The 16,479-nt window shown below is 34.5% G+C and overlaps 1 protein-coding gene across 2 annotated transcripts; it reads left to right on the forward strand.

Moving 5' to 3' along the window:
* The first annotated feature begins 7,338 nt into the window (after positions 1 to 7,338).
* LOC110664668 (copper-transporting ATPase RAN1) lies at positions 7,339 to 16,131 on the forward strand. Of its 2 annotated transcripts, none has more exons than XM_058145718.1 (9): positions 7,339 to 7,831; positions 10,480 to 11,094; positions 11,593 to 12,022; positions 12,185 to 12,510; positions 13,346 to 13,434; positions 13,543 to 13,885; positions 14,259 to 14,459; positions 14,574 to 14,831; positions 15,421 to 16,131. In XM_058145718.1, exons 1-9 carry the CDS (start codon positions 7,496 to 7,498, stop codon positions 15,895 to 15,897), a joined length of 3,075 nt encoding a protein of 1,024 aa, XP_058001701.1. In that variant the 5' UTR covers positions 7,339 to 7,495; the 3' UTR covers positions 15,898 to 16,131. The 2 variants fall into 2 exon arrangements, with proteins under 2 accessions (XP_058001701.1, XP_021680127.2); XM_021824435.2 differs by having other exon boundaries at positions 13,376 to 13,434.
* The last annotated feature ends 348 nt before the right edge of the window (positions 16,132 to 16,479 follow it).

Consider the following 16,479-nt stretch of genomic DNA (forward strand, 5'->3'; position numbering starts at 1 on the left):
AGGCATGAGAGTTTAAGGAAGAAATGAAGAACTGAGGTTGAAGTCTCTAAAGGATGGTGTGAGAATAATGAAATCGAAGGGAAAACACAATTATACACGAGAGCCTATAATGATGCACCATGATTTTAAGATCGATTCAGTCTTATTAGTTTTATTTTTTACTAATTTAACTGAATCAAGATAAAAAAATTAAATTTTTCTAAAATAAAAATGAACTGATTAATTAAAATATCAAACTACTCAACTCAACTCAAGTTAACTTAACTAAGCCTTTATCCCAAAAATTTATTGGGGTAGGCTATATGGATTCTTTTTCTCCACTCTAAATGATTTTGGGTTAAATCCTCAGAAATATATAATGCTTCTAGGTCATGTTGTACTACTCTCCTCCAAGTCAGTTTAGGTCTACCTCTTCTTTTCTTTTTATCCTCTAACCCAATGTGCTCTACTTGTCTAACTGGAGCTTCCGTATATCTATGCTTCACATGTCTAAACTACTTCAATCTCCATTCTCTCAACTTATCCTCAATTGGTACCACTCTTATCTTTTCTCTAATACTCTCATTACAGATTTTATCTAGTCTAGTATTACTACCCATCCACCTTAACATTCTCATCTTCGCAACTCTTATCTTAGACGCATACGACTCATTCATTGCTCAACACTCACTACCATATAATATGTGTCACATCCTACCCCTCAGTAAGATGTAACATGATCCCGTAGTACATCTAATGAATTACCGTACTTCGCCTACCGGTAACCCATTAAATATACTACAAGAGATTTTAAAACAATTTTCTTACTTTTAAAAGGTGGCGAGCACTTTTGGTAGAAATTAAAAACTTTTACTTGAAGTTTAAAGACTAGTTAAAATTTTTGTACATTTTTATTTTTATGTAAATTTTAAAAAAATTTCAGCAGAGTGCCGTCTTTATTTGGGAAAAATAGTTCTTCAAAAACCTGTAAAAACACTTCCAAATAATTCATTTCAACCCAATTGTAACCACCAAAGCTTTCAATCAATACAAATCAACCCAATCTCGATTCAAAATTCACAACTCAAAAATTTTTTAAAATAATTCGATAAACTCATAACATTGCATTAAATTAACTTTAAATACACAAGTCTTAATTTACAAAGGAAAATAAAAAATAATATTATTACAAACTTTAATGTACAACTGCTCAATTTTACATTAACACATATGACACTAAACTATTTACATCAAAATAAACTTCAAGGGTATAACTAAATATCCGTACAAAAGCCTCCGTGTAGTCCCAAAAATCAGTAGTTCACTCTACTATTTTTTCCTTGTCTCTATCTGCGACAGCAAAGAAAGCTATCGCTGAGTATAAAAATACTCAGTGGTGCACAATAAAATATAAAATGTAAAATATAAAACATTTGTCATTAATTCACAGTTCAAATATTTCATAATCATATTTCACGATTTTTCAAATCACATTTATAACAAATCACAATTTAAATATTTCACAATTTTCAAAGCTTGATATAACACCAATTTGATCGAACAATTTAATAATCATAGTATTGCCAATCAATAACACAACTTAGGCCATGACACAAAATTTCCAAACATGTCGTATTGTACACCACGACAAGGCAAACTCACTCTACTAATCGAAATCAATAAGGGAGATGGCTAGCTAGCTAATGAGTACTCATCCAAACTCACCTCAGACTGGCAAGCCAGAGAAGGAGGAATATAGTCAAACTCACCCCATAAATGGAGGAGGAACATAGTGATATTACCATGCCAAGTGTGAATAAAAAATAATTTAAATCAAGTTATTCAAACATTTCATACAATTCACAAATCATATTTCATTCTAAACTTTTCGTTTACAAAGTAGTGCCACACACTATTTTTCAAATAAGATTTTCAAAGCCGTAACAATCACAATTATTCACAATATTTATTTCAAGAATTGTCAATTAGAAATAAAGAATTTTAAGTTTGTTGTGCACAAACCTTATACGAGTCACCTTTTGGCCTTGACTTGATGCCTCGGGTTCTTTCTCGGTATTCTTTTCAACTGAAACACACTATTTTACAGTGTTTTCACAATTTATCATAAATCCAAAAATAAATTCAAATCTATTTATACCTAGCTTTAATATGCTAAACTTGATATTCATTAAAATTTACACTTTGAGTTACTATTCACAACACTATTCAAGCCAGTTTGTTGATTTTCTAATGCTTTATAGGTATGAGAATTCTAATTTCACCCACATACCACATTTTAGTTACCTAACTTGTTAGTTTTGGTTGTTTTCCTCAAATCATAAGTCTCTTAGGTGAAATTCTAAAATTTCAGATTTGGTGTCCTATTTTACACTGTTCCATTGGTCAAATTACTGTGGTAATTTGGTTAAGTTTTCTTCATAAAAGTTGTTTCTTATTATCTTAAATTTATTTCTCTTTTTGAATCACTCCATTTGGAGTTTTATAGCCCCAGTTATGGCCATTTGAACATGGCTGGCCGGATTTGGTGTTACCCAGAATTCTAGGCATTTACTGGATAATGACAGTTTTTATAGGTTGACTGCAGGTGGTTTTTCAAACAGGTTATGGTCAAAATTTGGGTTTTTTTTTCTTCATGAAAGTTGTAGGGTTATGTCTCAGCTTTCTATCGATATAAAATTCAGGTCATTTGAACCTTCCTAGACCAAGTTATAGTCATTTACGTAACTACTGTTCATTTGGTCATTTTTGTACAGGTCAGTATGCCCAATTCTGGATTTGGCTTAATTGTTCACTAAGTTATGGTCATTTTCTGGGCATGATTCCTAAATGAAAAGTGTGCCATTTTGTTTCTAGTTTCATTCTCAATTGGCCTCACACCAATTAGGTTGGTAAATTTTCAGTTTTAGTCTTTGAAAGGAACCTAGGCCAAGCTGTTTGCAGATTGACCCTCACCAATCCTAATTTAAACTTGTTTCCAATAATTCATACACATAAAAAATGGTCACAATTGACCATTACTCAACTCAAATAAGGTTAACTACATCATTTGGCCAATTCTCAAATTTTTCTCCAATTTCTTCAAAATGCTCAAACCCTAACTACACATAAAGTTCAATTTAATGCATTCAAAGTGTACATTCATGATCTCTACACCTAATGCACCTCAAATAATCATTCAAACACTTCAAACTCATTCATTTCAAACCCTAACCCTAGCTGGATGAATTTCATGTTTGGTCCCTTAACAATTATTTTTGTTTGATTTTACACAATTTTTAAGTTAATTGAGCTACATACACAATAAATAAACTAAGATTTTCAATTCAATCACTTACCTCAATTAGAGCTTTTCCCTCTTCCCAAACCTTTGATTCCTTTCTTCTTTTTGCTCCTAGGTTGCTTAGCAAGGTTCAAAGACAAGATTTAATTAAGAAATCTACAAGTTTTGTGGCTGATTTTTGGGTTTACACAAGCTTGAATTTGGGTTTCAATGGAGGCTTGTGAGAGAGAAGTGAGAGAGAGAGATGGGGACGTTTTTTTTTTAAGAAGAAGACATTTTCCTTTTTTTTTCTTTTTCCTTTTTGTTATTTTATAGATAATTAACTTAATTGACTTGGTCAATATTTGTAGAAAAAGTTAAATTTGATTTTTGACATCACCCATGATGTCATCCAAGTGATATAAGCATGATGTAATAAACTTTTTCAATTTTTTTTTCTTTTGTATTTATTTTTCCATTATTTCTTTAATTTAATTTTTGATCCTAAATTTTTCTTTTGTCCAATTTTATTGGACAGTTAGGTCAGGAGTCAGCTCTAGGAGTGAATTGGCCAAATTGCCCCTCGCCGGTTCAATCCGGTTTACAAGTTATTTGATATTTCTCCTGGATCCCTGACCTAATTATTTTATCTACTTAACAATTTTTTTTTCATGATTTTCTCTTTTCCACTGTGTTCGCAATAGTCCTAAGAACTGCAGCATCATATTTTACGGTTCGAAATTTGAGTTTAGACTGACCTCGCAGTCATTCCCGAGAAGGTCACCCATCACTGTGACTCCCGGCTCATTTAACTTCTTGTGTTTTGTTTTTCTTATTTATACTTAACTATTTAGCGATTACTAATTATCTGCGTTCAAGGCTTATCTAGTTGTCTTAGACGTGATTTTACTTCTCTTACTTATCCGGACCGACACCGGTCACCGGAATAGTAAAATGTACCAGGCTATGCCAATAGGGGTGTTACAACATGGCCAGTCGTATGACTGTACGGTAAAATTTTCCTTTAAACTTATTGGAAATCTTGTTATCATATAAAACTCCTGTGGCACGTCTCAACTTCAACCATCCGGCTTTAATCCTATGACTAACATCCTCCTCATATACCCCATCTACTTGAAGAATTGAATCAAGATATTTAAAGTGATTACTTTGGGACAATACCACTCCATCCAAACTAACTCCTTCCCCATCACCAGTTCGGCCTTCACTGAACTTGTATTGCATGTATTCTGTCTTCATTCTACTTAACTTAAAGCCTTTGATTCTAGAGTACTTCTCCAAAGCTCTAGTTTTTCATTGACTCCTTCTCGCATCTCATCTATCAGAACTATATCATCCGCAAATATATGCACTAAAGGATACTCTCTGGTATATATTTCATCATTTCATCTAGAACTAATATAAAAAGGTAAGAGCTTACAGCTGAACCTTGGTGTAATCCAACTGAGATAGAAAAATCTCGTGTCCTCTCTCACTGTGCGCACAATAGTAGTTGCTCCTTTATACATATCTTTTAACGCTTATATGTACCTAATAGATACCCTCTTTTGTTCTAACACTCTCCATAAGACATCTCTTGAAACACTATCATAAGCCTTCTCCAAATCGATAAAAACCATGTGTAGATCTTTCTTTACATCTCTATATTTCTCCATTAAGCTTCTAATGAGAAAGATCGCTTCCATAGTTGAACGACCGAGCATGAAGCCAAATTGATTGAGAGAGATAGAAGTGTCATGATATAGTCGATATTCCACAACTCTCTCTCACAACTTCATAGTATGGCTCATGAGTTTAATTTTCCTATAGTTTGAGCAACTCTATGTGTCTCCCTTATTTTTAAAAATAGGTACCAAAATACTCCTCCTCTATTCATCAGGCATTTTCTTTGAGTTTAGGATTTTATTAAACAATTTAGTTAACCATGCCACTTTCATATTTTCCAAACACTTTTACACTTTAATTGGTATTCCATCCAGTCCACAGGTTTTACCTACTTTCATTCTATTAAGTACTTCATTTACTTCTGAAGATCTAATCCTTTTAGTATAATTTATATTCTTTTCTATTGCTCTGTAGTCTATATTCATGCTATTACCACTTTGACTATTATTAAAGAGATCATCAAAATAATTTCTCCGTTTTTTTTTAATGTCCTCATCTTTTATTAACACTTTTCCTTCTTTATTCTTAATGTACCTAACTTGATTGATATCTTGACATATCTTCTTTCTCCTCCTTGCTAATCTATAAATATCATTTTCCCCTTCTTTAGTTTCAAGTTTCTCATATAACTTTTCAAAGGCTTGCGCTCTTACTTGGCTAATTTTCTTTTTCGCCTTTTTCTTTGCTCTGTTGTACTATTCATATGCCTTATTATTATCACACTTGGGTAATTTCTTATACCATTTTCTCTTTTTTTTTACTGCCTTTTGTACTTTCTCATTCCACCACCATCTCTCTTTTGAGGGTGGTCCATGTCCTCTAGACTCTCCAAGTATTTTTTTTAGCTACTTCTCTAATCTTTGATATCATCTATATCACATACCATTGGCTTCCACATCTAGCTTCCATGCTTCGGACTCGAGAAGTTCATTTTTGAACTTCACTTGCTTTACTCCTTTGAACTCCCACCACTTTGTTCAAACTACAATATTTATTTTAGCCTTACTTGAATTGCTCATAAACTTGACATCCAAGACCACTAACTGATATTGATTTGTTAAAGCCTCTCCTGGAATGAGCAATCCTTGTATAGAACTCTATTTGTCTTTCTGGTTAAGAGGAAGTCAATTTGGCTTCTATGTTACCCACTTTTGAAAGTCACTAAATGTGGCTCCCTTTTTATAAAGTAGGTATTTACAAGTATTAGGTCGTACGCCATAGTAAAATCCAGGATGCTTTTTCCCTTCTCATTTTGGCTATCAAAACTAAAACCTCCATGAACATTCTCATAACCTTGCCTATCACTTCCTACATATCCATTCAAATCTCCACTGATGAAAACATTCATTTCATTAGGTATGCTTTGCATTAGATCATCCATATTTTACCAAAACATTTATTTACTCTTACTATCTAGTCCTATTTGTGAGGCATAAGCACTAACTATATTTATTGTTTCTCTTTCTAGTACTAGCTTTACTAGTATAATTTTATCTCCTACTCTTTTCACAGTTATTACGGTATCTTTCAATGTCCTGTCTATGATTATGCCCACTCCGTTCTTATTCTTCTCCTTTCTGGTAAACCACAGTTGGTATCCTGAATTACCCACTTCCTTACTTTTCTCTCCTACCCATTTAGTCTTCTGAATGCAAGCAATATTCACCCTTCTCATTTCCAAGGTATCCACAAGCTCCATTAATTTTTCTGTAAGTGATTCAACATTCCAAGTACTAACCCTGATTCTCTTCCTATCTTGTTCCTTCCTGATTGATCTCCTTTTATGATATCTTCTATTATTTTCTGTGCCTATCTTGTGTTTTGTTTCACTATCTGTTATACTATCTGTCTTATGGACTAACTTCTTTATCCACACCCGTCCATGATATAGGAACACTTGCTCATTTAATACCACTTTCGGGTGCCGACATGACTCATCGTTTTCAGTGAACGCTCTATACCTTTGTATATTAATTACTACACTCGGATTCCAATGTAGTGCGTCGTAAGTAGAGGACGCTCCAACGTCTACATTATAAGAATCCATATCATAAGGTGTGACGAAAATATTACATTAAAATTTTTTCATAAAACTTGAAATTAGGGGTGCTTTTTTTTAACTAAAATAACTATAAAAGGTTTTGGAAAAATTAAAAAAAAAAAAACTAAAAGAGAAGAGAAACATGGATTAGGTACTTGAGATAATTAGTTAGATTAGTTTGTAAGAAGGCTGAAAAGGGAGGGAAATCAAAACAGCTTCGGCGCCCATAGATCGTAGTTCTGTGGCAGTACAGAATACCTACCCTGCAAGTACAGAGGGTAATTTCGTAATTTCATGCACACCCCTGGTTCATGCACCAGCAAATTTCATGGTTAAAAAATTCCTTTCTCGCCCATCTTTTCCTCCGAAACTTCTCTCTCTCTCTCTCTCTCTCTCTCCAAAATCTCAGTATTTTTCTTTGTTTTCCCTCTTTTTTTTTTTTTTTTTTTGTTTTTTCATTCTTCTTCTTCTTCGGATAGAGATTGTCTCTTGCTCGGTTGCATCTAACAATGTTGCCGAGCATAAGAGACCTGCAGCTGACACAGGTAGCCGGCGCTCGGAAATCACGTCCGGCGATCGTGGCGAAAGCTGAAGCTGACGACCTGGAGGATGTTAGGCTCCTTGACTCCTTTGAAAGCTCGAATGATTCTCATGGAATTATAATTGAAGAAGAAGAAGAAGAAGAAGGGATGAATAGGATTCAGGTTAGAATTACAGGGATGACCTGTGCTGCTTGCTCGAATTCCGTGGAATCAGCTATCAAGAGCATCAGTGGGGTTTTGAGAGCCTCTGTTGCCTTGCTTCAAAACAAGGCTGATGTCGTGTTTGACCCTACTTTGGTGAAGGTTAGTGATTGTTGGTTTTTTTGCTTAATCAAATCTTTTTAATTTTCCTTTTCGATTATTTGGATTGAAGTGCTGTGCATTGGGAAACGAGTCAGTTTTAGTTTTTGGCAATTCGAGCTGCGCTGTTTTATCTTTTTGAACCTTTTTTTTTTTTTTCTAATCATTGAAATTCATCCTACATCTCGAATTTATTGTTTCGTCTGGTTGCGTTCGTTTATATTTTGGAATTGGTTAATGGCTGGTGTGCTGTCGAAAGAATGGTTGTTTTGGTAGTAAAGTTGGGTGATTGCATCACGTGAGTACGAGCTTAAGTGTGGATCAACTATTAATATATGAGATTTGTACAAAATTAATAAAAGTCTATATAATAAATGCATGAATCCATCCTTATACGAGCTCGAGCTCGAGCTTTCCACAGCTACGCCCAAGTTGGTTGATTTATCTGCATTTAGTATTATTTGAGGAACTAGATTATGGGTTGGCTTAAGATTATAATAACTTCTACTTATGAGTTCATGTGGTGTTTTTGGCAGCTATTAATTGATACTTTCAATTGTTGGGTAATCCTTTTGTAAAATTTGGTTCTGTTTATCTTAGTTACCAATATAGGGTATAAGAGACCTTATGTAAGTGCACAAAAAAATATATATATATATATTTTTTTACTTGTATTTGATTGTGAGTTATGGTGAATTAATATTTGTGTTTGTGATTAGGGGCGGAGCTACACTTGGGCGCAGTGAGCATTGGAGCCCTGAGTTTTCAAAATTTTTTAAGGGTATAATAGTAATATTTTAAAATATTACTATTTATTTTAATTATTACTATATAAATTTTATGGGTAATAGGCTTCATAAAAATTTTAATAAGTATTTTAAAATCTTTTAGGGGTATAATATATTAGTAATTTCTCAAAAATCAATTGTTGCCCCAATATTTCAAAAATTTTTAGGTGTATTGCTAATTTTATAAAAAATAAAACTTTGAATTTTAATTGAATGGTATTAATAGTGAAAAGCAAATTTTTTTGTAAAATAATTTACGATATCATTATTTCTTGGCTTATTCTTTACCATCAATTTTATTTTACCGAAATCACTAATTTCTTTTCTTTGAAATTTAAATTATTGGATAAATTATCAAATGAAATTCTAGTACATTTGTTTTGTCATTTTTTTTCATCAATTTAAAATTTTAGTGACTTTCTTCTCATAATTTTTTTGCTGTTATTGAAATTTCTCCCTTACTATAATTTTTTTAGACTCAAATTAAAAAAAAATTCTTTTATAAATTAAAGTCATATCATTTATTTTATTTAATTTATAATTTTAGTTAAATTTGTTTTTCATGATTACTATAAAAAAAATAAATTCTAGATAAATTAGATAAATTTTTTAATTTTAAGCCATTAATATATTGTAAGTACAATAATTCTTAATGTTAAGCATTTATTATTTTTTTTAATTAATAACAACTTTCATTTAATTTTTAGCAAGTAGAATTTATTTTTAAAAAATTTTATTGTTAATTTATATTATTTTTATGAATTATATATTTTTTTAATTGGGCCCCCCTAAATGAATTTTCTGGCTCCGTCACTGTTTGTGATCATAGTGTGTTTTCAACTCTGGGACATTCTGAGGGTATGCTTGACATTGTTGTTGGAGCTGCATAAAGAAAAACACCTCCTTGAATATGTTAATTAGAGGGTATTAAAAATTGGTTCAAAATTAATTTTGATATGTTTTAGCAATGAGAACTGTAAAACAACTTTTCTAACAACATCTAAAGTGGTAATGGTGCTTTTCCAAAGAGCACATTTTTGGCCTTCCAACCACAATCTCAAATGGAGCCTTAGTTGCTTAATTGTTACAATTCCTTTTATTATAATGGGTTCTAACTATTCATTAACTGACAGCGCTGGAGGCTTCTTTTGACTTTAAACTATAGATTGGTTATGTTTGCTGAGTGTTTATAGTTCGTTTGTTTGAAATCATTTTTTTTTAAATAGTAATGGATATGTTGGAGACTATTTATTGTAGTGCTAAAGGAAATATGATTGGATGCTTTTTTTAGATAATGTAAAAGACTTGCATTGACATCTGTATTGAAAATGAATATTTGTTAAGGATTCCTTATGTATAATGGCACTCTGTAGGTTTCTTTACAAACTTTAGGTTCTCATTCCCAATTACATTATCAACCAGATGGGCTGGGGCCTGGAGCTTCTTTTGCATCTATCTTGTTTGGTGAAATGCAATCCTCAGCTTCTCTTAGAAATTGATAAAAACAACTAAGTTTTTTGCACCTTTCTCTGGATGTGGATTTGTACTTGTGTTGATTATGCTGCTTCAATTAGATTTAATTGGGAGGGAGTGGGTGCCTTACCAAATGCATGTATGTATTCTAGGTTTTCATGACCAAGCAAGCTACTTCTCCTAGGTTATTGCATGAGGCCTTTTTGAATGGCATTTCCAGAGAATTGTGTTATGGAAGTTAGCAAGATCAAAGGTTTTCTGAAAGATTTATACAATGGTAGCCGATTTATTTACTTGCTTGCATATGTCATTGCGTGGGGTGAACTTGTATGCCTTTAATGCTTCTTTTGTACATGTACTAATGTATTTAATGAATATGTTTTAATTCAGGATGATGACATCAAGAATGCAATTGAGGATGCAGGCTTTGAAGCAGAGATTCTAGCTGAACCCAGTACATTTAAAACAAAGCCAAGTGGAACTCTTTTGGGGCAGTTCACAATTGGAGGTATGACCTGTGCAGCCTGTGTGAACTCAGTTGAAGGTATTTTGAGAAATCTTCCTGGAGTCAAAAGGGCAGTAGTGGCCTTGGCTACTTCTTTAGGGGAAGTTGAGTATGATCCTACTGTAATTAGTAAAGATGATATAGTGAAAGCAATTGAAGATGCTGGTTTTGAAGCTGCACTTGTTCAGAGTAATCACCAGGACAAAATCATATTAGGAGTTGCTGGGATATTCAGTGAGATGGATGTGCAGCTTTTAGAAGGAGTACTTAGCACGTTAAAAGGGGTACGGCAATTTCGTTACAGCAGGATATCCAATGAACTAGAAGTTCACTTTGACCCTGAAGTTGTTGGTTCTAGATCATTGGTTGATGGGATTGAGGGAGGAAGTGGTATGAAGTTTAAATTACATGTTATGAACCCTTATGCAAGAATGGCTTCTAAAGATGTTGAAGAAACCTCCACTATGTTTCGGCTATTCATTTCCAGTCTGTTTCTCAGTGTGAGTACTTTCATGACTTGCATACTGTTTTGAAATCATCCTTGTCTTGTTCTTCTCTTCTTTGTTATTTTTGTAAATTAATTTTATTTTGTTTCTTGGCAGTTATCTTATTGTGTTGTCTCAGTTGTTTGTTCCTTCCAATGTTCATATCCTTGCATGGTTAAATAAAAATCCCTCTTAATATTGTATTTAAAATGCAAAAATTTTCTCTACGCACATCCATTTTTTTTTTTTTTGGGTGTTTTGTATTATTACCTTTGTTTCTGTCTATTTATAATTGAAGTATTGAACTGCTTATGAAAATTCATTGAAATTTCTCTTTAAGAGGTATGTCTTCTATTGGCCTTTGCTTAGGGACATTTGAGATTCATTATATAAGAAGCGTGTTACCCTAAATTGTTATTCTCTTCAGCATACAAGAAATGCATGTAAATTACCATTTGTTTATTTATTTATCTTTATTATATTAATTTTTGGCATTTGATATATTGGATCCAGATTCCTATCTTTTTCATGCGAGTTATATGCCCTCACATTCCACTTCTATATTCTTTGCTTCTCTGGAGATGCGGGCCTTTCCTTATGGGTGATTGGTTAAAGTGGGCTTTAGTGAGTGTGGTCCAATTTGTAATTGGGAAGCGCTTCTATACAGCAGCTGGTAGAGCCCTTAAAAATGGTTCAACCAACATGGATGTTTTAGTTGCACTAGGGACTTCAGCCTCGTACTTCTACTCAGTTTGTGCGCTACTATATGGTGCAGCCACTGGGTTCTGGTCTCCAACATACTTTGAAACAAGTTCTATGCTGATAACATTTGTACTGTTGGGGAAGTATTTAGAGTGTCTGGCAAAGGGAAAAACATCAGATGCAATAAAGAAGTTAGTAGAACTTGCACCAGCAACAGCGCTGCTGGTTGTCAAAGACAAAGGTATTTTTCTGCTCTTTTCTTTTTTAGGTATACTTTAGATGATCCCAACTTTTCTTGTGAAACAATGAAGGGATTCAAATGTATGGTGCCAGGATCAAAGCAAAGCCAAAAGGAAAAAAGCCATTGAAGAATTAAGTAGTTCTAGTTTTGTTGGTTTTATAGGTGGAAGATGCATTGAAGAAAGGGAAATCGATGCCTTACTAATTCAGCCTGGTGATGGGTTAAAAGTTCTTCCTGGTACCAAAGTTCCTGCTGATGGTGTGGTTGTATGGGGTTCAAGTTATGTTAATGAAAGCATGGTAACTGGTGAATCTGCACCTGTTTTGAAGGAGGCTAATTCTTTGGTTATTGGAGGTACAATAAATTTGCATGGTGTGCTTCAAATACAAGCTACCAAAGTAGGATCTGATGCAGTTTTGAGCCAGATAATTAGCTTGGTTGAGACAGCCCAAATGTCCAAAGCTCCAATTCAGAAATTTGCAGATTTTGTAAGTGTCATTTACGTGGTGTTGTGCTATGTTTCTACTGTAATTTGGCCTAGTGTTTATTGTATTGCATTCCTCTCATTTGTTTGGGGTTGGGGCCTGGGGAAATGCTCACTAATTTAAATAAATTATTCATGGACTACGCAAACACTAAACAGTATCTTTGTCAAACAAAAAAATTTCACTGTGACTGTTGCATTTTGCAAAACTTGTACTGTTTGCATCTTAATAGTTTCTTAGCTTGATCTGTAAGGCTCAAATTAAGTTCTGCTAATGTTACTATTCTTATTATCATGCCACCTGTTATGGAATTTTGGAACGAGGAAATGCAAATCTGCTTAAGCATGTCATATTGTCTTTGCTTGCATGTTCCTACTCTTAGGTTTATCCCTTTATGGTGCCATACTCTTCTTTCTTTCTTCCTTTTATTTATTTATTTATTTTTATTTTTATTTTTGTGTGTGTGTGTGTGTGTGTGTGTGTGTGTGTGTGTGTTTGTGTGTTGGGGGTGGGGGGGAGGAGGGGAGGGAGGGGGGACTTTCAACTGGGTTGCACTTTACTTGATACATCATCAATAAAGGAGGAACATATGCAGCATGCCTTTTTTCACTTACAAGCCAGATTTTCTTAGCTTGTTCTACTATTTTGAGTATCCTTATATCCAGGAATCAACTGGACATTTAACTGAAATTGGTTGAAATTATCAACAACTAAAGTCATCATAACTATGTTTTGTCATTTTTATATATCCTCCATTTCTCTCTTTTCACTCCCTCTCCCCTTTTTCTTTACATCTTAGATCACTAATTGCTGATGGTATGTATGCACTTATACGCAGGTTCTTATCTTTGTATCTCTGCCCTTGCAGGTGGCAAGCATTTTTATTCCTACAGTTGTTGTTATGTCTTTATTGACATTTTTGGGGTGGTAAGATCACAATGGCTTGTTTCGTTGTAATTATGTCTTATAGTTGCTATTGTGTTGTTAAAGTTTCCATATCTTCTCTATGGTAACTATTTTTATGATGACTTGTAGGTATATTGGTGGAACTATAGGTGCTTATCCTGATGATTGGCTACCAGAAAATGGCAATTACTTTGTTTTTGCCCTCATGTTTTCAATTTCAGTGGTGGTAATTGCATGTCCATGTGCTCTTGGCTTAGCAACGCCAACTGCTGTCATGGTTGCAACCGGGGTTGGGGCTAACAATGGTGTGCTGATAAAAGGAGGAGATGCTTTGGAAAGGGCTCAAAAGATCAAGTATGTCATATTTGATAAAACAGGCACTCTAACCCAGGGGAAAGCCACTGTTACAAATGCAAAGGTTTTCACTGGAATGAATCGTGGAGAATTCCTCAGATGGGTGGCATCTGCAGAGGTGATTCCTTGAGTACTAAATGATATCTGTGTGCATTTCCACATTCAACTGTTTATCAACTGCGTGATTCATTTGTATGCCCAACCAGTGCTCTTTTTTTTTTTTTCTTTTTTGGGTCATGGCCTGGTCTTGTCTATCAGTTTCCATCCTGTCCAATTTATATGGTTTCATAAATAAAACCATACAAGATGCTACAAAGGAGGCCTCTGATTTTTTTTTTGCTACAGGAAAGAGATAGTAAAACTGTTGTGATATATTGTTGTGACTATGAATTATTGGATACTAGTTTGCTGGAAGGGTTAATGTTATTTACTGTTCTGCCTACAGTAGAATGTTAATGACTGATATTTCTCCTTTTGGGTACATGGTGTAGGCTAGCAGTGAACATCCGTTGGCAAAAGCCATAGTAGAATATGCACGCCATTTCCATTTCTTTGATGAACCTTCTGCAACTAAGGATGGCCAAAACAACCACAATGAGTCCATAATCTCTGGATGGCTTCTTGATGTCTCAGTATTCACTGCTCTTCCAGGAAGAGGTGTCAAGTGCTTTATTGATGGAAAACAAGTTTTGGTGAGCTTATTGGGATGATGATTATAACTTTTGAAATGTTTCTTTAGATGTACTTTGGAATGTTTGAATCTTAAGGATTATGTTTAATTGCTGTTGGACTACTGTCTTGAGCAGGTTGGAAATCGGAAGCTGATGACTGAAAATGAAATCACCATTCCGACGCATGTAGAAAATTTTGTGGTAGAACTTGAGGAAAGTGCAAAGACAGGCATACTTGTTGCATTTGATGACAGTTTGATTGGTGTCTTGGGGGTTGCAGACCCACTAAAGAGAGAAGCTACTGTAGTCATAGAGGGTCTTCAAAAAATGGGTGTCAAGCCAGTCATGGTGACAGGAGATAATTGGAGAACAGCTCGAGCTGTTGCCCGGGAGGTTTGTGTATATTTTTACAGTTTTTTGGTCCATTGAGCACTCTTAGAAATGCGCATGCATATTAAAAGGAAGGATTAAACTTGAGAACCCTCTTGTTTCCTTTTGATGCCTCTTCTGTTACACTTGGACAATGGCAATTATAATTTTGGATTATGTTTCCAAACAGGTATGGTTGTGCTTTTGTAGTTGACAGTTGACCCTGTATTTATTAGCCCATATGAAAGCACTTGATGGTTTCTCATTCTTTTCACTGGAACCAGGCTAAGTAACTATATATTGATGGATTTGCTGTTTCTTGTGCCTTATTGATGGGCCTCTTTTCAGCTGAAGTTATTTTTACTAGTTTTGCCTTCCACCATTGTTATGCCATCCATATTGTCTCTGAATTTCAACTGAGATTTTTTCTTTGGCTCTTTGTTAGTTATGTCCAATCTGAGAGCACGCTCACCTGATCTTTTGTTTTGTGAAACAGTTCTGAATTACTTTTCACTGGGCTTTCAGTTTTTGATTTAATGTTAATAACTCCTGGTCCTTGTGATATTCTTTTAATGGTAGTGAGGGAAACTTAAACATGCTTGTTGCTGAGCAGGTGGGCATTCAAGATGTGAGGGCTGAAGTATTGCCTGCGGGAAAAGCTGAAGTCATTGATTTGTTTCAGAAGGATGGAAGTGTAGTTGCAATGGTGGGTGATGGTATCAATGACTCTCCTGCCTTAGCTGCCGCTGATGTTGGGATGGCAATTGGGGCAGGAACAGACATAGCTATAGAAGCTGCAGACTATGTCTTGATGAGGAATAACTTAGAAGATGTGATCACGGCCATTGATCTCTCGAGGAAAACTCTCTCTCGCATTCGATGGAATTACATTTTTGCCATGGCATACAATGTCATTGCAATACCTGTTGCTGCTGGAGTTTTCTTTCCTTCACTAGGGATCCAGTTGCCACCATGGGCAGCTGGTGCTTGCATGGCTCTCTCATCTGTAAGTGTTGTATGTTCATCTTTGCTTCTTAGAAGATACAAAAGACCCAGACTGACCACGATATTAGAAATAACCGTAGAGTAGAAAGAACCCTGAAAAAAAATCTAAGAAATAAAAGCTCTGTAGGAAGGAAATTGAAAATGAAATAGAGCTGAGTGGGGGAAACCTGGAATTTCCATTTTTGTATATTATTGTTTCTTTTACGGCTTATATGCCCTGGGGTGTAATATTACCACCCAGTTGCTGTATAAATATTCTCATTGGTGTGCTTCTACATTTCTTTTCCCATTCAATGAAAAGGATTTTGTGTTTTCTCTATATGCCTTCTTCATGTCTGAATGGCATTCTTATAATCTTATCGAGGATCGACAAGGATGGTCAAGCTCTTCTTGAAAGATAATGGTCATGTTTACGATGACTACATTATGCGAGGGAAGAAAACCATTAGGAATGTAGATGAACTAGGTCGAGCCGAGTTTGAAGTACTCAAGCTTAGTTTATCAAAATTTTGTTGAGCTTGAGTCGATCTCATTTTCCAAAAGAGTCAAATGTCAACAAGTCCAAGCTCTTTTCATTTAGAAAAGAGTTGAGGCGAGCTAAATTAATTTTTACCAAGCCGATCTTGAGTAGCGTGCGAATAATTTGACTTTTTTATTTTATTTGGAG

Source organism: Hevea brasiliensis, chromosome 4 (assembly GCF_030052815.1).
Source record: "Hevea brasiliensis isolate MT/VB/25A 57/8 chromosome 4, ASM3005281v1, whole genome shotgun sequence".
Classification (NCBI taxonomy): domain Eukaryota; kingdom Viridiplantae; phylum Streptophyta; class Magnoliopsida; order Malpighiales; family Euphorbiaceae; genus Hevea; species Hevea brasiliensis.